The following is a 27,256-nucleotide window of genomic DNA, read 5'->3' on the forward strand; positions in this document are numbered from 1 at the left end:
TTAAATAATTTCACGGGCGTTTGTGATGCAGTAGTTCTTTCTTCCATGGATCAGCCTAGATACACAGCCCGCATAGCAGTACCATCCTAAGCAGAGTCAAATGTAGAAACGTTTTCAGGTTTAAAAAAAATATAATGTATTTATATCAGTATATACAGAGAGAGAGAGATGCCATCTTGAAGGGAAAAAAATAATATTCTACCTATAATCACGAAGGACAATTAAACAGACTTCAGAATTCACAACCAGCTTCAATGGAAAATGTAACTTAAAGGAAAGAGAAGGGAGGAAGGAAGGAAGGAAGGGAGGGAGGAAGGAAATATTTCTAACAACTCTGTGTCTATGAACATGCATAAATAAGCACACACAAACACACACAAACAAAAATTGCCAGTACAACACCCTAACTTTCTCCATGTTACAGATTTGCAAATCTAAACTCTTGGCGCTCACTAGAACACTCCATCCAGAGAGGGACGTATTACATTGATGCCATGAATCAGTCGTGGCTGGATCTCTGGTAAGAACACAACTTCTTTTTCGAACGTTGGGTGACAAGGTACATATTTGCATGTTTCCGGTGGGAGTTTTTGATTGCACTGCAAGGGAGTCAGGTCCAAGATACCTTTTTCGTTCATGTACCAAGATCCTGCGATTTCTTTTGCAGGGCATAAATCCGGAGGCGTGACCATACTCGTGAGCTTGGGCTTCATCACAAACTGCAGCAGGTCTTTCTTAAAGAATTCCCAGGAGTTCTGTCGGAGGAAGACCTGACACAGCTCGTCATCACTGAAAAAGGGGGAGCCCAGAGTTGAGAGTGAGACCCCATTTCTGTTTCCTCAACAGCGATTCAGCCAGAACCAATTTGTTGTACTCAGGGGTCGTTTTGTAAAAAAATAGGTGGTGGAGTTCATTGGCATAACTTATTAGCATATACTGCCCCCCACCAGCCAAAAGCAACTCGATGCGAGAAAGGAGAGCTCCAGGTGAACGAGGCCTGATTGGGTTGGCTAGAGATCCAGCCAGCCCAAGCAGGCCTCGCTCGCCTGGGGCTCTCCTTGGCCATCCCCCCCCCCCACACACACAGAGTCAAAAGGCAAGCAAGCCACCTACCGCCCAAAATCACATAAGAAGTGAAGAAAGGGTGGTGCAGGCTTCTCCAGGGGTTAATAATGGCTGCTGGGGATGTGGCAAAGCCCCTGGTGGCTGGCTGGCTGGCTGGCTGGCTGGCTGGCTGCCCGCTCTCCTAATCCAGGGATTGTTATGCAACTGCACCTACTATACCAGGAGTGGCCAACGGTAGCTCTCCAGATGTTTTTTGCCTACAACTCCCATCAGCCCCAGCCAGCATGGCCAATGGCTGGGACTGATGGGAGTTGTAGGCAAAAAACATCTGGAGAGCTACCGTTGGCCACCCCTGTACTATTCAATCGACAAGGTAGGTGGGGAGGAAGAAGGGGAACTCTCAGAAAGGTTCAGGAACTGCGCTCCTGTAAGCTCCTGCTGAATTCATGGCCTGGTTGTACTTACCTGGGATACTTGACCTTGATTTTGCCAAATTTCATGATGGTGGCATCGTCAGCACATTCCTCAAGCTTGTCTTTTTTCAAGCGGATGAGGTCCGCCCCTTTGCTGACCAAGATCATGGGACGGTTATCTTCCAGATTGACCTAAAGGGGAACAGCAAACAATATAAAAGGGAGCTTCCACACATCGTATGCAATTTTTCTCTAAAAAAAATAAATAAATTATGCAAAATTGTACAATGTGTCTACATTAGGGTTGCTAATCCCCAGTTGGGGGCAGGGGAATCCCTGGTTTGGAGGCCCTCCCCCCGCTTCAGGGTCATCAGAAAGCCAGGGGAAGGGAGGGAATGTCTGCTGGGCACTCCGTTATTCCCTATGGAGACCAATTCCCATAGGATATAATGGAGAATTGATCTGTGGGTATGTGGGGCTCGAGGGGAGGCTGTTTTTCGAGGTAGAAGCACCACATTTTCAGCATAGTATCTGGTGCCTCTCCTCAAAACACCCCCCCCCCCAAATTTCAAAAAGATTCAGCCAAGGGATCAAATTCTATAAACCCCAAAAGAAGGTGCCCCTGTCCATTATTTCCAAATGGAGGGAAGGCCTTCAAAAGGCATGTGATCCCTTTAAATGTGATAGCCAGAACTTCCATTGGAGTTCAGTTGTGCTTGTCATACCCTTGGTCCTGACTCCATCCCGCAAAGTCTCCTGGCTCCACCCACCCCCAACGTCTCCTGGCTCCACCCCCAAAGTCCTCAGATATTTCTTGATTGACTGGGGAAGGCAATGGCAAACCACCCCGTAAAAAAGACTGCCGTGAAAATGTCGTGATGCGACGTCATCCCAGAGTCGGAAATGACTGGTGCTTGCACAGAGGTCTACCTTTACCTTTTTATGGAATGTATCAGACTGCATTTGTTTAGATTTTTGCTGCTTTACACTGATGATTTCACACTGATAAGTACATTATAAGTAACTGGTCCAAGACTGTACAGGAGATGATGCAATATAAAAACGTTTTTAAAAACCCATGCTGTTGTATCCGTGGTGACACTCACACACACACAGGTTGCTAACAGCATTTTAGCTAATTCCTGGAGATTTGTTTTGTGGGGGGGAAGGAAGTCAGTGGGAATGTAATGCCACAGCTCCAATGCTGCCATTTTTTTCTCCAGTAAATGATCTTTGTATTCTGGCAATCTTTTATAATTCTAGGAGAACTCTAACAGAGACCCAAAAAAGTCTGGCCAAAGGCATGGAATATACTCACTAAATAATCCCCTTTATACAGTTCATCCACTCTGATATACACAGCTGCAGCGGCAGAAGCTGGTATCTCTCCATAGGGTGAACAGTGTACTGATTGCTTTCCCACAACTCCGGATATAACATTTTGTACAACTTCTCTGTCATCGTCTGGCAGACGAAGGAACGAACTGGAATTCAGAAGATAATAGATTTAGAGTTCAAGCCTTTCTTTTACCCTTGATGTAGCCAATCCTCCAAGAGTTTACAGGGCTTTTAGTACAGGGCCTACTGTAAGCTCCAGGAGGATTGGCTACATCAGGGGTGTGTGGCCTAATATGCAAAGCAGTTCCTGCTATAAAAAAGCCCTGGATGTTTGAAAGCCACAAGACAAGGAAGGAAAGGGGAGGGAAGGGGAGGGGAGGAAGGAAGGAAGGAAGGAAGGAAAGGAAAGGAAAGGAAAATCTGGAAAGATGGAGGAAGGGAAGGAAGTAAATAGATGGGGAGGGGGAGGGAGAGATGGAAAGAAAGCAACATATGCATTGTTAAGGCAACAGCTGGCTTGGCTTGGCAAAGTGATTTAAAGAGACAAATGCTTTTTCCAAGGCAGCTGACCAGGCAGTGAGGGCTTTGAGAGCCACACAATATGTGTGAAAGAGCCTCAGTTTGGCCACCCCTGGCCTACCAGAATTTGTTGGCAGGGCTGCAAGTTGCCAGGCTCCCTCTCCATGCCCTCCATTGCGAGTGCTTTGAAAGAACTCCAAAGGTGACCTTTGCATCCCCACCACTGGCAGTACATCCTGGAAAGCCAACTCAAACCCGCTTCTCACCTGCTCTCGTCAGCGTTATCCACTTTCATCACAACACTTTTACGAGGCCGGCTTAACGCAGAACTCTGTTTCCCAGAGTCTTGGTTTGGGAACATCTGGCTGACATAGCGGGCTTTCAGTTGGCTCAGTTCTTGTCCAGAGAAGGAGTTCCATTTGGCACTTTTGAATCTGTCCACATGGACAATATCTGAAACTAGGCAAAGTTGTAAAAATTAGCTTCTTTCTCTTATTGCCCAATGTGCACTCTTTACTACTGTCAATATTTCACTTAAAATTTTGTTGCCTTTGAGCTAGGCCTGCAGGGTCTGAACTCGGGCAGGGGTGGAATTCTAGCAGGAGCTCCTTTGCATATTAGGCCACACCCCAGATGTAGCCAGTCCTCTAAGAGCTTGCAAGGCTCCTTTTTTGTAAGCTCTTGGAGGATTGGCTACATCATGGGTGTGTGGCCTAATATGCAAAGGAGCTCCTGCTGGAATTTCACCCCGGGAGCTAGGGTTGCCAGGTTCCCCCTTGGTCCCCAGTGGGCGAGGGAGAGTAAGGCTGCCAGATCTGAGTGGGGAAACTTCTAGAGATTTGGGGGTGGAGTCTGGGGAGAGTGCGGTCTGGGAAGTGGGGGACCTCAGCAGGGTGTAATGCCACAGAGTCCACCCTCCAAAGCATCCTTTTCTCCAGGGGAACTGATCTCTCTGGTGTAATTCCAGGGGATTACAGATGAGCTGTAATTCCAGGCGATCCCCAAGTCCCACCTGGAGGCTGGCATCCCTACTTCATGCCCATAGAAAGGCTTAGCAATGCAAATGAACAACATGACCACTGAAAACTGACCAAGACAGAGTGTTCCCTATAAAAGCCAATTTTAACAAGAGAGAGGGATTCAAAGTGTTTTAAAAAATGGATTAACTGGGAAACTCCCCGCCCCCCCAGTTCTATATTTTTCTATGTCGTTTGAAAATCATAAATAAGATAAATGGAAGTCCAGTGGCACTTGAAAATTTATTCGAGTAGCAGCTTTCAGAAGCCAGAGCACACTTCATCAGATGTGTGCCATGTATGTCCAAAGGAGATCTATTTATACCTAAAGTTGCAAGCAACAGAAAAGCAGGAGGGGTGATATTTGAGAAAGGAAAGCCATTTTGGAACACAGACCAATCAAAGAGAAAACTATCTATTCATAATTAAACAGGATTTGAATTAAATGTTTTCATACTGGTTTCTGAGTAGGGTGAATTTTTAGGTCAAATTTGTGTCCATTTATACTGTCCGGGACTGTCCGGTTTGTCCGCTGTAAACAGCAGAAGGGCATTGTTGATCCAGAATGGCATATATTTACATGAGAGGATGAGACCCAACCTTTTTGAACCGGATGTCTTTTAAAATGAACATATTGTTTTAAAATATTTTATTCGATTTTTAGCCCGCCCTTCCAGTAGAACAGGCTCAGGGCGGGTTACGTCATAAAAACAGTCAACAGTAAAAACAAGAAAAATATGTTTTCCTGCTCCTCATGTGTTTTCCGCCCTCTAGTGGTCAACTTGATATTACATTGCTTTATGTCCTGCAAATTTAAACTGCAGGCTTTTTATACTGTCTGGACATAAAGTGATAGAATATTGAATCAACCACTAAAGAGAGCAAAACACATGCAGAACTGGTGGGGGGAACCACACCAAAGCAACAGGAACAAGCAAGCAAGGGAAATGAGAATGGGGAAAAGTCAGATGTTGCCTATTTTAAAATTGCTTCCAGCATAGCAAACTGTACTCTGTGGTGAGCAGGGATGGAATTCTAGCAGGAGCTCCTTTTGCATATTAGGCCACACACCCCTGATGTAGCCAATCCTCCAAGAGCTTACAAGGCTCTTTTTTGTAAGCTCTTGGAGGACTTGCTACATCAGGGGGTGTGGCCTAATATGCAAAGGAGCTCCTGCTAGAATTCCACCCCTGGTGGTGAGGAAGATCGCTGTCACCTAACGTGATCTTAGTAACAATGCTGGCAAACAGCCAGTGTACCCAAACTCCAATTTAACCTACCATAATTCTGACGTTTTTTCTCCTTAACTTGTTGCTTGCCCTTAGGAAACATCAGATGTTTTGTGAGCCACTTGTGATAGGATGGGCAGCTGCTGAGATCGATCTGTCGTAAAACATCACAGGCCCCCTGTTAAAACAAAATTAAACTGTGCTGATATTGTGGAAACTTGGCTGCCCAGTAGACCAGCAGCCAGCAAAGTTACGGTGAAGAGACTTGTTTATTTGAATGTATCGATACCATTTTGTAACCAAAGTAACTTAAAGCATCACTCCACAACAACCCTGTGAGGTAGGGCAGGGTGAGACATCCAGGATCACAGAGTGAGCTTTGAGGGCAGAGTGTTGGGTTGCCAGACCCCAGGTCCTGGACGTCACCCAGAAATGACATCGTCGCATCAGGGATGTTGTGCAGAGATGTTTAATCCCAATTTTACCACAGAGTTTGCTCCAAAACCAGAGCATCCCCTGTGGTGACATCCCAGTCCACCCCTGGAATGCCCCCAAAGCCCCTTCCCCCTGTCAGATTGACAAGCGGACCTGGCAACTCTAGCAGAGTGGGATTCAGACCTGGGTCTTCCATATCCTGCTTTGACACTCTAACCTAGGGGTGTCAAATATGCAGCCCGGGGGCTGAATCAGTTCCCTGGAGAGCTGCTATCAAGTCCCCAAGCAACTGGCTGTTATCTGCTTCCTTCTCCTTCTCTCTTGCTCCCTTCTGCATCACAGTTTGTTTTGCCAGGCTTGCTCAATTGCACAGCAGCTACAGAGCAAAGTCTCTATTTTCTCCATTAGATGAGCTCCTCCCTTGTAGAGTAAGGGCGGGGGGGAGGCAGAGCTTGCTTTGCCAGGCTCTCTCAATCACACAGCAGTGCTACTGAGCCAAGCCTCTCTTCCTTCTATTGGCTGAGGCCCCTCTCCCTCCCAGTCCCCTGGCGAAGGAAGGAAAGAGCCAAAGCTTCCATTGCCCAGTTCCCTGGATCCTATGGGAGAAGTACAAAGAAAGAAGCTTTAAGACCAACAAGTGCTAATGTTTTAAGCATATTTTAAGCTTTTAAAAATATATATTAATTAAATATATATATTAAATTAAATATATATTAATTTTTAAATATATATATTAAGCTTTTAAAAAATATATATTAATTGTGTTTGTCTGTGTCCTTTATAAAGTTTATATATCTGCTACCTAATTTTAGATAGGTACACACGTGACCCAGCCTGACATGACCCCGCCCAACCCGACATAGGCCAGCCCAACAAGGTCTAATTTATGTCAGATCTGGCTCTCATAACAAATGAGTTCGACACCTCCCCTGCTCTAACCACTACACCACGTGGAAAGAGAGGTGATTCAATGCAGAACCTACATATAGTTAGCCTAACTCATGAGTAAGTTTTATCTTTTTGTATAAAGCGAGTCTCAAAGAGAACTTTGGTCTATTTATTTACCATTTACATCCCACTTTTCTCCCCAATGGGGGCCCGAAATATCTTAGAACATCATTCTCCTCTCCTCCATTTTATCCTCACAACAACCTCCCTGTGAGGGGGGTTAGGCTGAGAAAGAGTTTGGTCTAAGGCTGTCCAGGAAACTTCCACAGCAAACTGAAGATCTGAACTCGGGCAGGGGTGGAATTCTAGCAGGAGCTCCTTTGCATATTAGGCCACACACCCCTAATTGTAGTCAATCCTCCAAAAGCTTACAAGGCTCTTTTTTGCAAGCTCTTAGAGGATTGGCTACATCAGGGGTGTGTGGCCTAATATGCAAAGGAGCTCCTGCTAGAATTCCGCCCCTGAATTTGGGTCTCCCAGATCCTAACCTGACATTCTAGTCACAACGCTGTGCTTAATCTCAGAAATGCTAGCAGACAAGATATACATATTTTAATTAATAAAATAAAGTGTAATTTTTGTACACTTTAGAAATAAACACATAAGCACTTGCCTGTCATTCCAGGACGTGAATATTCTTTGCTCAGAACAGTGTTAAGGGCAGGATTTTTCTGCCTCACTGCCAGCCCAAATGCCCCCCCAAAACTTTTTCTAATTTCTTTGCATATTAGGCCACACAAGCCTGACGCAGCCAATCCTCCAAGAGCTTACAGTAGGCCCTGTACGAAGAGCCCCATAAAGTCCTGGAGGATTGGCTACATCGGGGGGGGGGCATGGCCTAATATGCAAAGGAGTTCCTGCTACAAAAAAGCCCACTTATGAAAAGGAAAACAAAGTTCACTAGCAAGTACAAATCACAAACAGGTCTCACCTTTATAACAAAAGTGATGCTGGAGGACTCGCCGATATCGCTGGTAATCACCTGCCCAAAGTGGAACCTCTCAATTCTGCAGTGATGGGCTATTTTCTCTAATGAATCGTTTGACAAAGTTTCGAAGATCTCGACCTTTCTGAAAATGGAAAGAAACCCCACACACAGGGACTCCCTTTTGTATGTGAAATGCATCGTAAATGAAGGCCAAGCAGCAAATACTGCATTTGTAAGGTCCACTAAGACCTATAAAGGGCTGAAGAAAGGCCTCTTGGTCCAGCTTGTCCGAGCTATCAGTGGCCTTCTTTGACAGCAACCTATCAGCAACAGTCCCAGTATGGCCCATCATCTTCTGACAGGATTCCAAAAGGATAATCTGGATGAACTAGTTTCAGTGGTGAGTGGTCCATGTACTAGAGTTGCCAGGTCCCACTCAGGAAATATCTAGGGGCTTTGGGGATGAAGCCAGGAGACTTTCCCATTCCAAATAAATAAATAAAAATACAGCAGTGCAGTTCCCCTGAAAACGGTCTTCGTTTCCTTCTCTTTTTTTGCCTTTTTTGTTCCCCAGAAGCTGTGCTTCCACTAAATTAAAGAGAACACACATACTCACAAAGCAGCCAAAATAAACAGTTTGCATGCCCACACTTTTGTGATCTCCCTGGGGCAATGGTGTAGATAGTTTGGTGTAGTGGTAAAGTGTGCGAATTCTTATCTGGGAGAACCGGGTTTGATTCCCCACTCCTCCACTTGCACCTGCTAGCATGGCCTTGGGTTAGCCATAGCTCTGGCAGAGGTTGTCCTTGAAAGAGCAGCTGCTGTGAGAGTCCTCTCCAGCCCCACCCACCTCACAAGGTGTCTGTTGTGGGGGAGGAAAGTAAAGGAGATTTTAAGCCACTCTGAGACTCTTCGGAGTGGAGGGCGGGATATAAATCCAATATCTTCTTCTAGACAGATTTACTCACCAGAGTTGCTGAATGTGACAATCTGCTCTGTTTCAACCAACTTAAGGGGAGAGAGGTCTAGGGGGTAGAATTTTCCTCTATCCCATAATCAGGTCCTAGTTAACTGTTTACTATCCCTTTCACGATACAAATAGCTTCTGAAAGGAATGCAAAATGAACAGAGGGACTGGTCTGTCTCTCTTCCTCTCTCACACATATGGCTCTGCCTGCTCGCCCCACCCCCATGAGCTTCAGGCTCGCTGAGATTTAAAGGCACACACACCCCTTCCAAAACAGAAGCAGTTGCAAGCTTCTAAACCTGCCTGAGATTTAAGGCACATGGTGGCCATTGGACTGGGTCTTCCTCCTGTCGGCCAGCTGGTTGGTGGCAGGAAGGAGCCTGAAAACCAGGGGATCCCCACTTGGACCTGGGGACTGGCAAGCTTACCATGTACTGACTGACCAAAGACTGTCTGAAGAGCAGAATAAAGCTCAGCATGATTCCAAAAGGATAAGGCAGAAGGGTTCCTTTTGGAAAACACTGGAAGGCAATGCCATGGATCAGGAAAAGTGGGTGACATTTACCTTCATATTTACTCCTTGTGCTGATGAGACGGTTTCATTTTTTAAAAAAATTAGTTTTCTTTGTTTTGCAACACTGGAACAACATTCTATCCTTGTTTAGGAAAGACTACACCATAGCATCATGACCTCCCCCCAAACCCCCTCCCCGATATAATGCCATCAGAGTCCAGCCTCCAAAGCTGTTAATTTTTTCAGGAAAACTGATTTTGGTTGTCTGTAGATTGGTTGTAATAGCAGATTTCCAGGCCCTACCTGGAATAGGGTTGCCAAGTCCACTGTGGCTTCCAACCCATAGAGCTTTCTTCCCAAATTGCTAGAGTGTCCAAGAAAACCATAGAGTTTTCCCCAGAAGCTCCTAGAGTGGCTGGTGCACGATGTCGCCGGCATGATGACATCACTTACGAGTGACATCATTGCACCCGTGACATCGAGTGGGGTTACCCCCCACCAGCCCACTGCGAGCTGGCAGGCTGGAGACCCCCAAAGTTAGAGAACCCCTGCCTCGCCCAGGAGCTTGCAATCCCTGACCTGGAAGCTGGCAACTCCAGGTTTTTTTCTCCCCCCCCCCCCTTTATTAAGTGTTCCAAAGTATATTACAAATTAAAAAAAACTTTTACAGAAGGTAGATAGGTAAGTATATCAGGTTTCGATTTTAAAAACAAAAGTAGCGTAAGACATTTGGTTACCATCATTAGAAGTGTAGCATTTGGTTGTACATTGAATTCATTATGAATTCTTATGAATTATTTGGTTTTTACATTGAATTCATTATGAATTCTTACGAATTATGTCTAAAGTTGCCAAATAGTCCACAATAGGAAACCAAATTGAGTCAAAATGTTTTTCATATTTATCAACAAAAGAAGAAACCATTGAATTGGAAATTTTAGCCATTATAAAGTGTTCCCACAGACGTTGTTGCCAGTCAATAATTGTTGGCTTAGAATGGGATATCCATTTGGCTGCAATGGTAGTGCGTGCTACTGATAGCAAGATGTGTATCCTTATATTTTCAATCAAGTTATCATCTGAGGGAGACCATTCGCTTAATAATAAAACTTTGGGGGTCAAACGGAAGTGTGGTGTATTTCTGTAATAATCTTTTCCCAAATTTATTTATATACACACACACAAGTCCACCATGAATGGAAGAATTCACCTTTAATTCCACACTTCTTTGTGCATTGGGAGTCAACGCTTGGATTTTTGTGATTCATAACATTTGGAGGTAAGTACCACCTTGTAACAAGTTTTATTGTTTGAAACTTAATGTTAAACACTTTGGAAGTATAACAAGGTGGTTTCCATATGCTTAACCAATCTTGTTCGTTTAGCGTGTTGCCCATATCTGCGTGCCAAAGTTTTTGGCATTTTAAAATAGGCTGTCCTGTATTCAGGAGAATTTTTCGTAATTTAGCGTTTAGAATTTGTGTCTAATTTCAGCAGAAGTTGTTCAAAATCATTAATTGGTCTTTCAATGGATTTTTTTTAATTGTTGGTGAATTAAATGAATTTGGGCATATTGTAGCCACATAATTCTAAAGCCTAATTTTCCTTCCAGTTTTGTTTTGGAAACAAATTTGCCTTTTTCCAAGAAGTCGTTCAATCTTGTTAACCCTGCTCTCTGCTAGGAGCATAAGTTGTATCCTTGTGACCTGCGTCAATCCAATTTTGGTTAGTATAGGAAGACAGAAGTGATATTTCCAGAGCTGTACGCTCCTTGTACTTTTCCCCAATATTAATAGCTTTTTTACGGAATATATTTTCTTGCCATCGCTTTGTTGGGACTAGTGATAAATTCCATAAAAAATCATTGAGGGAATAGGATCTGGCAACCCCAGTTGTCAGATTGGCAGTAACTCTCCGGGGTCTGAGGGTGAGGTCTTTTACATTATCTGCCACAGCACAATTTCCAACAATGTATGGATCCTACATCCACAAGGGAAAGCACTGTCATGAGCAATGCTCCCTCTAAGCTGCAGAGTCTTGTGAGCAAAAATTCTACTTCGTGAGCTCCTGGCATTCAAGTTATGAGCTCCTGCATCAATTAGTGGGCTCTGGGGTCCTCCTTCCTGAGCTAAGACAAAAATGTGTGAGCTGGTGGCTAAAAATCTGTGAGCTAGCTCACACAAACTCAGCTTAGAGGGAATGCTGGTCATGAGTAGGGTTGCCAGCTCCAAGTTGGGAAATGCTTGGAGATTTGGGGGTGGGGCCTGAGGAGGGTGGGGTTTAAGGAGGGGTGGGGCTTCAGTGGGGTATAATGCCATTGAGTCCACCTTCCAAAGCAGTAATTTTCTCCAGGTGATCAGACCTCTCATGCCTGGAGATCAGTTACAATCTCAGGAGATCTCCAGTTGCCACCTGCAGTTTGGCAACCCTGGCATGAGGTTCCAGGGAGTGTAATGGCTACCATTTCAATGCTGTTGAAACCGAATGAACCCAACTAAGAAAACCGAGCAATGCAAATTGCAATTGCAGAGGCTCACAGGGGGCAGACGTTACCTCAAGTAGTTGTACCGAGTCAGGAATTCTCGGTGAAGTTCCTCATCTAAATGATAGCCCAGAAAGTCTTTTTTATCCACAACCAGCAGTTCTGTCTCTTCCATGCAGACCACAGTGGCTATTCTCTTTGCATCTTTGATAAGAGCCACTTCCTACGAACAGGTGGGGAAGAACACGTACGTGATTTAGAGCCGGCTGCCAAAGTGAGAGGCCTCCAGGTGAATATCTGCCTGCTTACATCCCCCGTGGCGCAGAGGGGTAAAGCTGCAGTACTGCAGTCTGAGCTCTCTGCTCATGACCTGAGTTCGATCCTGGCAGAAGCTGGGTGCAGGTAGCCAGCTCCAGGTTGACTCAGCCTTCCAGGGTCGGTAAAATGAGTGCCCAGCTTGCTGAGGGGAAAGTGTAGATGACTGGGGAAGGAAATGGCAAACCACCTCGTAAAAAGTCTGCTGTGAAAAGGTTGTGAAAGCAACGTCACCCCAGAGTCGGAAACGACTGGTGCTTGCACAGGGGACTACCTTTACCTTCTTTACATCCAAATAAGCCATTCAAAGGGTTGCCAAGTCCAATTCAGAAAATATCTGGGGACTTTGAGGGTGAAACGAGGAGACTTTGCGGGTGGAGCCAGGAGAAAAGATGTGACAAGCATAATTAAACTCCAAAGGGAGTTCTGGCCACCACATTTAAAGGGACTACACACCTTTTAAATGCCTTCCCTCTATTGGAAATAAAGGATAGGGGCACCTTCTTTTGGGGCTCATAGAATTGGACCCCCTGGTCCAATCCTTTTGAATCTTGGAGGGTGTTTAGAAGACAGGTACCAGATGCTATGCTACAAATTTGGTGCCTATACCTCAAAAAACAGCCCCTCCAGAGCCCCAGTTACCCACGGATCAATTCTCCACGATTCCCTATGGGAATCAGTCTCCACAGGGAATAATGGAGTGCCCAGCAGGCATTCCCCCCCTGCTTTCTAATGAACTTGAAATGGGGGGAGGGCCTCCAAACCTGGAGATCTCCTTCCCCCACCTGGGGATTGGCAACTCTAGCCGTTCATCACTTACATCAAAAGGGTTCTTCACTTCAGCAGATGATATCAGGCCCAACGCTCCTTTCTGGCAGATCTTCTTTTTCTCTCTGCTTTCTTTCATTTTCGCCCTCAGCGTTCTGGACTTCACATCGTCCCAAGCCCCCATCTTTGTTATCCGTGCCCCTCCGCTCCACCTCGACAGCTGGAAGGCCTTCCATCCTCCCCTCACTCCTTTCTGTACCTGTTCCTTTGTTCCTAAGCTAGCTTGACTGGAAATAGAGAGGCCATTTAGAGTGGAGCTGCTCAGTTGATGGATAGATCTTGAGGGGGCAGAGCTGCTCAGTCGATGGATAGAACTTGAGGGGACAAAGCTGCTCAGTCGATAGATAGATCTTGAGGGGATAGAGCTGCTCAGTCGATGGAAAGAGCTTGAGGAGACAGAGCTGCTCTGTCGATGGAAAGAGCTTGAGGGGGCAAAGTTGCTCAGTTGATGGAAAAAGCTTGAGGGGACAGAGCTGCTCAGTCGATGGGTAGAGCTTGAGAGGGCAGAGCTGCTCAGTCGAAAGATAGATCTTGAGAGGGCAGAGCTGCTCAGTCGATGGAAAGAGCTTGAGGGGACAGAGCTGCTCAATCGATGGGTAGATCTTGAGGGGGCAGAGCTGCTCAGTTGATGGACAGAGCTTGAAGGGGCAGATCTTATTAGGGACATCTTGGCTCAGTCAGGGACTTTTGTATCTGGCCTGCACCTTTGTGACAATGGGACAGTTCAACCAATCAACATAGGGTTGCCAATCCCCAGGTGGGGGCAGGAGATCTCCCGGTTTGGAGGCCCTCCCCCCGCTTCAGGATCATCACAAAGCAGGGGGATGGGAGGGAAATGTCCGCTGGACACTCTGTTATTCCCCATGGAGACCAATTCCCATAGGATATAATTGTGAATTGATCTGTGGTTATCTGGGGCTCGGGGGGGGGCTGTATTTTGAGGTAGAGGCACCGAATTTGCAGCATAGCATCCATTGCCTCTCTTCAAAATACCCTCCATGTTTCAAAAAGATTAGGCCAGGGGGTCCAATTCTATGAGCCCCCAAAGAAGGTGCCCCTATCCTTCATTATTTCCAGTGGAGGGAAGGCATTTGAAAGGTGTGCAGCCAGAACTTCCTTTGGAGTTTAATAATGTTTGTCACAACCTTGATCCTGGCTCCACCCCAATGTATCCTGGCTCCACCCCCCCAAATCTCCTGGCTCCACCCCCAAAGTCCCCAGATATTTCTTGAATTGGACTTGGCACGCCTAAGCCGCTCTGAGCGCGCTTTGGCGGGGAGGGCGGGGTATAAATCAAATTAAACAACACAAACATAAATCAACAGTATCCAAAGACTTCACCATCAGTACCACTGCAAAATGTCCTGCCATCCATTTCTATTTTCCTTTATTAGCTTCTATGACCAAAGGTCTTAAGCTCAACCAGGATGTATCAATTGTCAAAACATACACAGATATACAACATTACTCAGAATATTCACAGAATTCACGTTACCGTCAAAATATTCAAACCTAAAAGCGAATAAAATATTAAAACAGGAATTTCTAATAAAACATATTATTCAGTTAAGTAATCCTAAAATTGTAATGTTAGCCAAATATATACCTGATTCTCTTACAATTGGATCAATCCAGATTTTTGTCACTTTACAGATAAAATGATCGTTAAAAATTTTGTAACAAAGTAGGTGGTTTCAGGATTAATATCTGCCACAAATAGGGAACCAGCCAAAGTTCAGTTGGTAATTGGTGTTTGGTAAGAATGGGAATTATCCTGCTATGATACATAGCTGGGTACTAATTTTTACTGGGGTAAGTAAAACTGTTTACAACTTGAAGTGGAAGAGGGCGGAGATCAGCTATGCAGGGCTGGTCCGTTGTTGACCTCGTCTCGCAGTTGCCCCCCAGCCTTTAGTGGCTCCCCCCTCCCGTGCAGCCAGAGGTCTCAGAATGGGGAGGTCAGGTTTCTTCACCCTCCAGACACTTCTCCCTGGCTTGACGATTGAGGCTCCCACTTTATCTCTCTCTCTGTTGGGCAGCCTCCCCATCCTGTCTGCCTGTTTTCCTCCTTGGCCTCCTCCTGTGGCCTCTTTTTCTTTTCTTCTGGTGCCCCCACCCATTCTTGCCTCCTCCCCCTTCCTCGACCCCGCCTCCATTCTTAAGCCCAGACACTGGGGCAAGGGCATCCAGGCATTGTCAGCTGGCCCAGGGCTGCCGGAGTACTCTGCTGCTGGATCTCAGCTTGGGAAGCGGCCTCCGCCCTTTCCCCAGGTGGCTTGAGTCTGGGGGCAGCGTGCCTCCCTCTTCTTGCCCCCTGCTCGTCGGGGTGTCTTGCCTCTTTCCCTGTGGGTGGAATCAGGCCCAACCTGGGCCTTGGTCAGCAGTCCTTGGTAGGCAGGGCTTCCCTTCCAGTATCGTCCAGGCTGACTTGGGTTTCTCTCGGCCTTTCTCATTGTCAGAGTCAGCGATGGGCCCTTAGACTGGGGATGGGGTATTCGGCTTCACACCGGGCGCAGGGCTGTCTGCCTCTCCAGTTTGCCACTTGATCTCTTTTTGGATGGTTGTTTTAGTACTATAGAGCCCCGTGACAGTACTGCAATCCAAGCTCTGCTCACGATTTGAGTTGAATCCTGGCGAAAGCTGGTTCAGGTGAATGGCTCCAGGTTGACTCAGCCTCCCATCCTTCCGAGGTCGGTAAAATGAGTACCCAGCTTGCTGGGGGTAAAGTGTAGATGACTGGGGAAGGCAATGGCGAACCACCCCATAAAAGAAAGGTCTACCTTCACCTTTACCTTTAGTACTATACATGTCCGTTCTGTAATTTTAATGTTTTTATCATATTGTACACTGTCCAGAACCCAGGGATTGAATGATTCATAAATTTAAATAGGTAGGTAGATGATAGATGGATAGATAGATAGACGGACAGACAGATAGCTAACCTTGCCCTGCTTAGCTTCTGAGATCTCATGAGACTGGCCTTGCTTGGGCTACCCAGGTCAATGTTGATTGGTGCATGCAGCTAGGCGTGTGGGTGATGGGAAGAGTCACAACAAGCAGATGGTCAGGAGGGGAGTTGAGGAGGTGGAGGGGAACAGCAGTGGCCCCCATCAGAAAACCTGGGCCTTGGCAGAACAGTATGTCGACACCAGCCCTGGTCCATTCCACAGGGGATCATTCCAAGGTCTTTTAACAGGCTTTGCTTGAGCTCCCTGCAATGGGGTCCTTCACCTGCTTTGTAGATGAAGGGGGCGGGGGACAGAGGCTGGGTCTACAGCTGCAACCGCACATTATGGAGTCTTCCTGTTTGATGGGGACTTCACGTCACATGTGAGAAGGGATTTTTACATCCACACCCCCCAGATGCACATCGGCTCTTTTCTATTTGCGACCTGCCAGGAGCTGCTGCCCAGGCCTGACTCAATCCTGCCCCAGTTGCCTGAGTAGGGGATAGCTGGGGGCCAGACTCACCCATGCAAAGAAGGCCAGGAGAGAGAGGAGGCTGGGAGCCACACAAGCAGATAATTCCAACCAGGGGTCATTTTGTAGAAAAATAGGTGGAGGGGCTCATTAAAATAACTCATTAGCATATGCTGTCCCACCAGCCAAAAGAAACTCTAATTCAAGAAAGGAGAGTCCCAGGCCAGTGAGACCTGCTTGGGCTGGCTAGAGATCCAGCCAGCCCAAACAGGCCTTGCTCGCCTGGGGCTCTCCTTTCTTGCATTGGGAAGCAAGGTTCGATCCCCAGAATTCTTGCAGAAGGTTCAGTCCCCAGAATCTCCAGTTGAAAGCACCAGGTAGTAGGTGATGTGAAAGATCTCTGCCTGAGACCTTGGAGAGTCACTGCAAGTCTGACTAGAAAATACTGAGACTTATTTCGCACTTACCTTATGCCGCTCTCACGTTCATCTTCTCAGCTTGGCTTCCTTCCGATTTCCCACTATCTGCCCCGGGGCTGCAGCAAGGATCGGTGTTTTTGCGCAGCAAACAGAAACCTCTAAAAACCAGTTTCTGTTTGCTGTGCAAAAACACCAATGCTTGCTGCAGCCCCGGGGCAGATAGTGGGAAATTGGAAGGAAAACGCACTGAGAAGACGAACATGAGAGCGGTGTAAGGTGAGTGCGAAATCGGTCTGACTTTGATGGACCAAAGGCAGGGCCGGTGCATGGGAGTAGGCAACATAGGTAGTCACCTAGGGTGCCACCGGGCCTAGGGGGCACCACTGGGTGCCCCCTCCCAGACGCATGACTCTGGCTCCTGACAACTGTCACCTTGTCCTCTCCCATCACCAAGCTGCCCTCAACAAAGCCAAGCCACCTCCCCCTCTCCCTGATGTGCAACTTGGTCTCCCACCTCATCCTATCCTGCCAACCTCTTTCCTGGTGTGGCCAGCAAGTGCTTATTCTCACAATTTTTTAAATAACATATCACATTAAAAAATTAGAATTAAAAATTAGTAAATTAAAAATGTGAAAAGTTTCAAGTTTGGCGCTCTACATTTTCCCTATATATTCTAGTAATGGGGGGAGTGCTAGTGGGTGATTCGCCTAGGGCACCAGAAAGCCTAGCACCAGCCCTGACCAAAGGTTTAATCCAGTATAGGTTAGCTTCAACAGAACAGGGGCCTCAGTAGGGTGCAGTGCCACCGAATCCACCGCATCCCTTTTCTCCAGGGGAACAGATCTCTGTCATTTGAAGATGAGCTGTAATTCTGGGGGATCCCCAGGTCCCACCTGGAGGCCAGCATCCCTAATGAATGATTTTCTAATCTGTTTCGATGCAAGTAGCTAGAGATGGCACTCACGCCAAAAGAAGCCCCTCTCCGAAGCACGGTCGGACACGAGTCTACAAACGCGCTGCTCCCATCCTCGTCGTCAGTGACAGCGACGGCCCCAGCAAAGATGAAGTAAAAACTGCTCCCATGGTGTCCTTTTTTGATAATCACTCTCCTGCGTCCAAATCTGAAAAACAGTAGCACAGATTCCCCCCCGAGTGAGCAGGAATTAGAACAAAGCGGGAGGCCTCAGCCACAATCAGGCACAAGGAGGTGTGATTAACACATGGAATTTACTGCCACAGGAGGTGGTGGCAGCTAAGCATAGACAGCTTCAAGAGGAGATTGGGTAAACACAGGGAGCAGAGGTCCATCAGTGGCTATTAGAAAATAAGAACATAAGAGAAGCCATGTTGGATCAGGCCACTGTGTGACACAGAGCGTTGGACTGGATGAGCCATTGGTATGATCCAACATGACTTCTCTTATGTTCCTTTTCTCTCTTTCTCACAATACAAGGACTCGTGGGGACTGAATGAAATTGCTGAGCAGTCGGGTTAGAATGGATAAAAGGAAGTATTTCTTTACTCAAAAGGTGATTAACACAAGGAATTCACTGCCACAGGAGGTGGTGGCAGCTACAAGCATAGACAGCTTCAAGAGGGGATTGGATAAAAATATGGAGCAGAGGTCCATCAGTGGCTATTAGCCACAGGGTATAGATGGAACTCTCTGTCTGGGGCAGTGATGCTTTGAATTCTTAGTGCTTGGGGAGGCAACAGTGAGAGGGCTTCTAGTGTCCTTGCCCCACTGGTAGACCTCCTGATGGCACCTGGTTTCTTTGGCCACTGTGTGACAGATTGTTGGACTGGATGGGTCATTGGCCTGATCCAACATGGCTTCTCTTATGTTCTTAGGTTAGGATATGTCTGGAGATTTAGGGGGTGGAGTCTGGAGAGGGTGAGGTTTGTGAAGGGGAGGGACCTCAAAGAAACCTCTAATGTCACAGAAGGCCAAAAAACCCCAGGTGCCATCAGGAGGTCCATCAGTGGGGCCTCCAGAACGGTCATTTTCTCCAGGTGAACTGAGCTGTATAGTCTGGGGATCAGTTGTAATTTCAGGAGATCTCTAGACCCAACCTGGAAGCTGACCACCCTAGGCGAAGTGTGGACCATTATGGGTTTGGAAAGTACTGGATATTTAGGTGAGGGAACCTGGGGATGGTGGGATATGGGGGAGGGGGAAAAGGGCCTCAGCAGAGCATAATGCCTAGGGATGCCAGCCTCCAGGTGTGACCTGAGAATCCCCTGGGATTGAAGGTCCTCTCCAAACTAAAGAGATTGGTTCCCCTGGAGAAAATGGATGCTGTGGAGGCTGGAGTCTGTGGCACTGAGGTCCCTGTCCTCTCCAGTCTCCACCCCTAAATCTGCAGGAGTTTCCCCACCTGGATCTGGCAACCCTACACCTCCACCCTCTGCCGGTGGCCAGGGAGGACCTGGCAACCCTAATAATGCCATAGAGTCCATATTTTAAATCACTATGCAGCTATTAGCATAACTTCCAGGGCTTTATTTTGTAGCAGGAAGTCCTTTGCATATTAGGCCAGACACAGTTCCGGATTAAACCCTGTGGAGGCCCCTAGGCAGTTGAAATCTCGGGGGCCCCTCATAAATTATCTCAGATTCGGAGTGCCTGCGTCCCCCACTGCAGCCTGCAGACTCCTTCTTAAAAGCCCCTTTTACTAAGCTGTGGGGGTGAGGCAGAAAGAGGCAAACTTGGTGATGACGCCAGCAGCAGCTGTACCAGGCAAGTCGGGCAACAAGCAGCTCAGTTGCTGGCTGTGCGCGCAGGCGGGGAGGGCTGCAAGCAGGGGGAAACCTAAGTGGGGGAAAGCCAGCCCGGGGCCCCTAAAAGCGTGGGGGCCCATAGGCCGGTGCCTACTTGTCCTGATTGTTAACCCAGCCTTGGCCAGACACCCCTGATGTAGCCAATCCTCCTGAAGCTTCCAGTAGGCCTTGTACTAAGAGCTGTCTAAGCTCTTGGAGCAGGGGTCCTCAAACTATGGCCCGCGGGCCAGATGCGGCCCGCTGAGGATGTTTATGCGGCCCGCCGGGTTATGGCAAAATCAGACCGGAAGTGACGTTCGACCTAAACTCGTGTTAGCAATGCACACTTCCAGCACTGGGCTGAGACAGAGTGTGAGGTGATACCGAGGTGAGGTGAGTTCCCAGGCCGGGGTGTGTGGTGTGGGGAAGGGAGAGAGATGCAGAAGATGGAGAACTGACGGCCCGCGGCCTTGTACAGTAACGGCAGTCCGGCCCTCCAACAGTCTGAGGGACAGTGAACTGGCCCCCTATTTAAAAAGTTTGAGGACCCCTGTCTTGGAGGATTGGCTACAATCGGGGGTCTGTGGTCTAATATGTGAAGGAGTTCCTGCTAGGGTTGCCAAGTCCCCAGCATTGCCCGGCTATTGTACCATAGAGTTTTCCCTCCCAAATGGCTAGAGCATCTAGAAAAACCATAGAGTTTTCCCAGAAACGCCTAGAGTGGCCGCCGCACAACACTTCCGGGTGACATCATCGCTCCGATGACGTTGAGGGAGGTTCCACATTGGCTGGCAGGTTCCTCCCAGGTGGGGGAAGCCCCGCCCAGACCGGGGGCTTGGCAGCCCTAGTTCCTGCTAAAAAAAAAAAAAGCCCTGATAACTTCGAAAATGTACCTTTCAAAGCGAATCACTTTAGCCAGAAGATACTGAAGAGTTGGGCTGTATGCAAAGAAGCTTTTCAAGGCCAGCAAGCGGTTTCTTATATATCTTATTTCTGTCTCAGTCCTCCATTCAGGGAGTTTCTTGGTTATCTGGATTGCTTTGAAAGGGAAATGATCCTGAAAAAACACCAGGCAATCTTCACATTAAACAGCTGTAGTACAGAGATGGAGAGCCAGTTTGGTGTGGTGGTTAAGTGCATGGACTCTTATCTGGGAGAACTGGGTTTAATTCCCCACTCCTCCACTCACAGCTGCTGGAATGGCCTTGGGTCAGCCATAGCTCTCGCAGAGCTGTCCTTGAAAGGGCAGCTGCTGTATTGACAGGAGTCAACCAAAGGAATACAGTCTCTGTTGCCAAGTTTTGGTTTTCTGCTACAAAAATACAAGCTGAAGTAATGTCCCATGTGGTTATGGATCTAATGAATATTGTAATTGGGATTTCTGTGGATTATTAATCATTGATTGTGTTATGCACATGGACTCAAGTGAAGACTTTGGGTGTTCCTGCCTGGCTCATCGGAGCCATACAGACTGAGCTTGGGGACTTGGGAACAATGGGCTGCAGGATCCAAATCTCAACTGCCCTGGACCAATCACAAGCCCCCGTCGGTCTGAATGACCCAATAACATGCCTGTGCGGGAATCCAGGGATGTATATAAGTTTGGCCCCGTTGGCCTAGTTCTCAGTCTTGTAGTGCAGCCACCTGCTATGCTGTACTTAATAAAGAGCTTGCTATCACTACAACCTGGACTCATCCATGCATAGAACCCACTATAGAATAGATTGTTTCATGTTTGTATAGCTTTTAGACCACAATAAAGACTACTACTACTACTACTTTGAGGTGATGCTATACAAATTTCCTAAATCTCTATGGCAAAGGCCGCAGAGACCATATGGTAAGGACCACAGAGATGTAGAAAAGACCTTCTAAAGTTATAATTGATTCCATTCTCCCCTCTCACAATTTTTCTCCTCCTGCTAATATTAACAAGTGTGAAGGAATGAAGGTGGGAAATTGCCTGCAGTCACCAGCAAATGGAACTCTTGTCATATGGGCTCACACTTCCACATTCACCATTAATAAAACCTGCCAAAGGCAATGTTGAACTGCTGAGTAATAACCTTCTGGGTATCTCTCACTATAGATGAAAAAAAAAACCATGAGACTTCCGGGCTCCGTCATCTTGGCTTCAGAGGTGTCCGCAGATCGTCCTTCTGTGGCACCTCTGAGTCTGGCTGTTGGAGGGGTGTCACAGAAGTAATGCCCCCATAGAAAAACCCTGAAGGGGCTTTTTCTTCAGCATGGGACTTTTACGAGGAGAGAGGGGTTCAGCGGTGGCTGCCCTGTGCTTCCTGTATGTCCTGAGGCTCTGCAGCCATGAAAAGCTGACGTACCAGCAGAAAAAGAACACCCGACTGCTTTCTTGCTTTCGTTTTCTCCAGGACGCCTTTGATGTAGTGTCTTTCTACTCCTAATATGACAATTCTACTTGACAAGTAGGTGTTTTTCTAATTCCATTGCCTGATGGGTCACTTTACATAACAACGAGAGACTAGCTCAAAAGAAGAGAAATGAGGCCTCAGAAAGTTACGAGCAGTTTTAAATATTTAAATTGGATTAAATACTAAAATCGACCCGGATTATAATTGGACATATATTAAAGAGATTATTATTAGGTTGCAATATGATCTGAACATAAAGGAGATATATTCTAGAGAGATCTTTCTCTATCACCTGACTGTATTTGAAATAATAGCATTTGAAATCTCAGATGGAGCTGTTGTGGAATGTGGATTAGCAGGAGCTCGAAGCTATTTTACAATTTGAACTAAGAGATTGAGTTTGCTGTCAGAGAAAAATGGCACTGCCTAACAAAATGTCTTATAAAAATATATCTTTTAAAATAACATTTCTCTGAAACAGGATCTTGGCTCATTTATGCAGCTTATTAAAGACCAAATGAGTTGTTTTATGCTGAAAGCTAACTAAATTGCAAATCTACAGGAGTTGAGTGCTAAAGAAACTCTGCTGACATCTGTGGAATCGGAATGGGAAAGTGATATGCTCCGAAACAAACAAAGGAAAATCAAAATGGTCTCCTATGTCGCAGTATTAAAACAAAACCAAAAATTAAGATCCAGTGAAATGCTGAGAGGCAAAAATTGTGTTGAATTCTTCCTCCCACTGTTGAGAGGGCAGGCCACATTGAGAAAAGGTACACTCCGATCAACAAATTAAGATGTGGAAAGCTTTCTGGAAGAAGGATCTTGATTTTTTTTTTCATTTTTGTGAATAGTTGGATATAGAACCCTGATTAAGAAGTGGTATGCGATTTTAAAAGGCAAACTGTGATTAAATGGGCTGTCTCTGATGTAATATGGATAAAGAAATTAAAGGAATTTAAAAGCTTTTAATCTTTGGGAAGAAGGATTCCTGAATTTTGGTGGGTTTTTTTTGTTGGTAAACAAACATGCAACTATTAATTATGAACAGATATCCGATTTTAAAAGAATAAGGAAGATTTTGAGGAAGTAAGAGAGTTGGTAAAAGTGTAATTAAATATATAGTCAATTTGGATTAATGCTAAAGAGTGCAGATAACATATTTTTAATATAGTAGATGTATCTACAGTATGCTTATTTAGTGAAATTGCTCATACTGATGTAAGAGCTGGATTAACGGTTGAAAAGGCAGATAGCATATTTGTTTCGTAACTTGGTAGATTTGGTAACTTAGTAGATTTGTTTCTAACATGCTCCTTTGGATAAACTGTTTAGACTGAGAGACAAACTATTAAGTTGTATCTTATGTAATTTGTTAAGGATAAAGATATGATTTTTATGTGCTTGTTTTAATAAGGATTATGTGCTTGTTTTAATAAGGATTTTGTTAAACCAAGAATCTAATTTGTGCCTATAATAGGGTTAAGTTAAATTAGATAAAATTGGCGTTGAGATAGTTTTGAAAAAAAATTTTTTAACTTGCTATACTTATTTGTGTTTAAGAAGAATTGTTTAGAAGAATTGTTTAGATTCATATTGCTACTACTAGTTTATTTAAAAAAATTGGTAATGAAAGAAAGGAAGGTAAAATATATGGAGATTTTTATACTTGCAGGTAGAACGATTTGAATATTTTATTGCGAGGTGGAATTATAATTGATATATTTGTACTGCTTTCTGTTTCTGTTTTCCCTATTCTGTCAATGCCCCTTTCCCCCTTTTTATGTATTCTCTGCATTGCTTTTCATTATAAAATGGAAAAAAAACATGAGACAACTTGTCCAAACCTTTGAAACGCTGAACTCATGGAAGTCAAATGTAACGCTGTAATGTTTCCTGTTCTGAAAATTAAAAGAGAATTGACCGTTAGAATTTCCACAAACATCGAATGTTCAATGATTCTAGAAGTCCTTATTTAACATTAATTCTTTAAATACTTTTAATACACAGATTGGTTTTAACTTTTTAAGTCCTTACTAGTGTATTGAGTTCTAGCCTTTTGTCTCTCTCTCTCTCGGCTTGACTTCGCAAACAAAGATTTAAGAAGGGTGCAGTAGTCCACGTCTGCTGCAGGCTCGCTGGTGGCTGACAAGACCAATGCGGGACAGGCAGATCCGGCCACAGTGGCCGCAGGGAAAAGTCTGATTTGGGGTTGGTGCTGTAGCAGTGCGATTCTTCCTCAATCTCCTTTTGTCCTCAAGACCAGCTATGCGTGCGTTCTCAAAGGAAGAGACAGCCTGGTGGATGGTGTGCCTCCATGCTTTGCGATCTGAGGCTAGGTCAGACCACTGGTGATGGTTGATGCGACAGGTGCTAAGGGATTTCTTCAAGGAGTCCTTGTACCTCTTCTTTGGTGCCCCTCTATTTCGATGGCCGGTGGAAAGTTCGCCATACAGAGCAATCTTGGGAAGGCGGTGGTTTTCCATCCTAGAAATATGCCCTGCCCAGCGCAGCTGCGTCTTCAACAGCAGTGCCTCGATGCTTGTAACCTCCGCCCTCTTGAGGACTTCAGTGTTGGTCACAAAGTCACTCCAGTGGATGTTGAGGATGGTGCGAAGGCAGCGCTGATGAAAGCGCTCAAGGAGTCGCAGGTGATGACGGTATAAAACCCACAATTCGGAGCCGATGAGGGTTGTCATCACAACCGCTTTGTAAACATTGATCTTTGTGCCTTTTTTCAGATGCTTGTTGCTCCACACTCTTTTGTGCAGTCGGCCAAATGCACGGTTTGCCTTTGCCAGCCTGTTGTCAATCTCCTTGTCGATCTTGGCATCTGAGGAGATGATGCACCCCAGGTAGCTGAACTGCTGGACTGTCTTCAGTACTGATTCACCCACAGTGATGCAGGGAGGGTGATAATCTTCCTGGGGTGCAGGCTGGTGGAGAACTTCTGTCTTCTTCAGACTAACTTCTAGGCCAAATAGCTTGGCAGCCTCTGTAAAACAGGATGTCATATGCTGCAGAGCTGATACCGAGTGGGAGACGAGTACAGCATCATCAGCAAATAGTAGCTCTCGGATGAGTTTTTCCATTGTCTTGGAGTGAGCCTTTAGTCGCCTCAGGTTGAACAAGCTGCCATCAGTGCGATAGCGGATGTAGACACCATCGTCATCATCTAGATCTACTGCGGCTCTTTGAAGCATCATGCTAAAGAAGATCGTAAAGAGAGTTGGTGCGAGAACGCAGCCTTGCTTTACACCTGTGCCTATTGGGAAGGGCTCCGAGAGGTCGTTGCAGTGTCTGACTTGGCCTCGCTGGTCTTCATGTAGCTGGATGATCATGCTGAGGAACCTTGGGGGACATCCTAAACGTTCCAAGATTTGCCACAGGCCTTTCCTGCTAACGTTATTGGTTGCATTAAGTTTGTTGTACAGATAGTGGGTTGGATCCTACTCCTATCCTACCACTCCTCTGAATAAAATTTCATGTACTTATTTAAAATGTTTATGCCCCACCTTTTCCTTTTGGCTCAAGTCTGAGACCAATCTAAGGAAACTTCCTCCAACTTAAGTGGTTGGCTGAACCCCCCCCCCCATGCTGGAGTCAGACCAGGACCAGATCTTCATGTTTTTTGAGGGGGGGGGATTTAAAAATGATGCCCCCTTGTGGGCCCATTCTATCTTATGGGTCCATAGAATAGAATGGACCCCATATCCAATTTGGCGCACCCTCTCTGGCAGTGCCCAGGGCAAGCGCCCCCTCCCCTCCTCCCTATATCCGGCTCTGAGTCGGGAACAAAGAAATCCGCAGAGAAACGGTAGCAAACCCTTAATGAGAAATCGGTCAAGATTTTCTAGAAGCAAAATAGAACTATTCTCCCTCTGCTGCCTTCCTACTGCAGTCTACAAAACTCCACTAAATGCTGATTCTGGGAGACAGGGAATCCTGCAGAATGACATACAAGTGGCCTCCAGCAGGAAGTAAGAATCAGTGTGAACATTGTCCATTTAGTCTATAGGTATGTAAAGAACATAAGAAGAGCCCTGCTGGATCAGACCAGTGGTCCATCTGTTCCAGCATCCTATCTCACACAGTGGCCAACCAGTTCCTCTGAAGGACCAGCTGCAGGGCATAGAGACCAAGCCCTTCCTAAGAATATAAGAAGAGCCTTGCTGGATCAGACGAGTGGTCCATCTAGTCCAGTATCCTCTCTCACACAGTGGCCAGCCAGTTCCTCCGGACAGCCAATAACAAGAGAGACTAGTTCAGCATCCTGTCTCACACAATGGCTAACCAGTTCCTCTGGAGGGCCAACAACAGGGCATAGAGGCTGAGGCCTTAAATAAGAACATCAGAAAATAGGGTTGCCAAGTACCTTTGTGCCTCTGGCGTTGTGTCGTGGAACAATGACGTCACCTGGAAGTGATGTCATCGCGATGTCACGCAGCATCCACTCTAGGCATTTCCGGGAAAATTCTATGGTTTTCCCAGATTCTCTAGCCATTTGGGAGGGGGGAAACTCTATGGTGCCTATTTTCTGCTGCATTACCATTTTTGAAATTAAAGTCTGGGGAGAACTCCAGGCCTTACCTGGAGATTGGAAACTCCAGATCTGAGATGGGGGAAACATGATGAGAGCCACTTCAGAAACACAAAATTGCACAGTAATGTGCAAGAGAGAATATTGTACCTCCCCCCGCCCCCTCTGGTCAGACCTTCCTTATTATCTACAACAAAATATTAGGGGCAGGTGTATGCACTCCTATACATGTATTCAGAGACATAGAGAGAGACAGAGAGATATCTCCAGGTTGTATCATGGACAGGGGTGGAATTCTAGCAGGAGCTCCTTTGCATATTAGGCCACACACCCCGTAGCCAATCCTCCAACAGCTTACAAGGCTCTTTTTTGTAAGCTCTTGAAGGATTGGCTACTTCAGGGGTGTGTGGCCGAATATGCAAAGGAGCTCCTGCTAGAGTTCCACCCCTGGGCCAACCACCTCTGTTCCTCTCTTGTCTCAAAAACCCTACGGTCTTGCCGTAAATTGGCTATGACTTGACAGGGAAAGAAAGAGTTGTATTTATAGCTTTATAATAATTTATGAAGACTGCATGAATCTGCTGACATTTATGCCCTAAAATCTCAAGTAACCACCCCTACTTCATGAAATACAAAAAAAGAATAGTAATGAAAACAACAGACAACAGTTTCAAAGTTCATTTTTGTAAAATTCCTTACTTCATCCATGTCTGCGTTATATTCCGGCTCCAT

General features: G+C 46.1%; 1 protein-coding gene across 1 annotated transcript; it reads right to left on the reverse strand.

Moving 5' to 3' along the window:
* Positions 1-380: 380 nt before the first annotated feature.
* CNBD2 (cyclic nucleotide binding domain containing 2) lies at positions 381-26,416 on the reverse strand. Its single transcript, XM_060257033.1, has 11 exons — positions 26,360-26,416; positions 23,832-23,885; positions 20,491-20,654; positions 17,802-17,958; positions 11,926-12,077; positions 7,895-8,033; positions 5,632-5,758; positions 3,602-3,794; positions 2,797-2,962; positions 1,531-1,670; positions 381-789 (listed from the first exon to the last, which is right to left on the reverse strand). The coding sequence occupies exons 1-11, from the start codon at positions 26,414-26,416 to the stop codon at positions 453-455; spliced, it is 1,686 nt and encodes a 561-aa protein (XP_060113016.1). The 3' UTR covers positions 381-452.
* Between the last annotated feature and the right edge of the window lie 840 nt (positions 26,417-27,256).

The sequence above is a fragment of the Heteronotia binoei genome, chromosome 16 (assembly GCF_032191835.1).
Source record: "Heteronotia binoei isolate CCM8104 ecotype False Entrance Well chromosome 16, APGP_CSIRO_Hbin_v1, whole genome shotgun sequence".
Taxonomy (NCBI): Eukaryota; Metazoa; Chordata; class Lepidosauria; order Squamata; family Gekkonidae; genus Heteronotia; species Heteronotia binoei.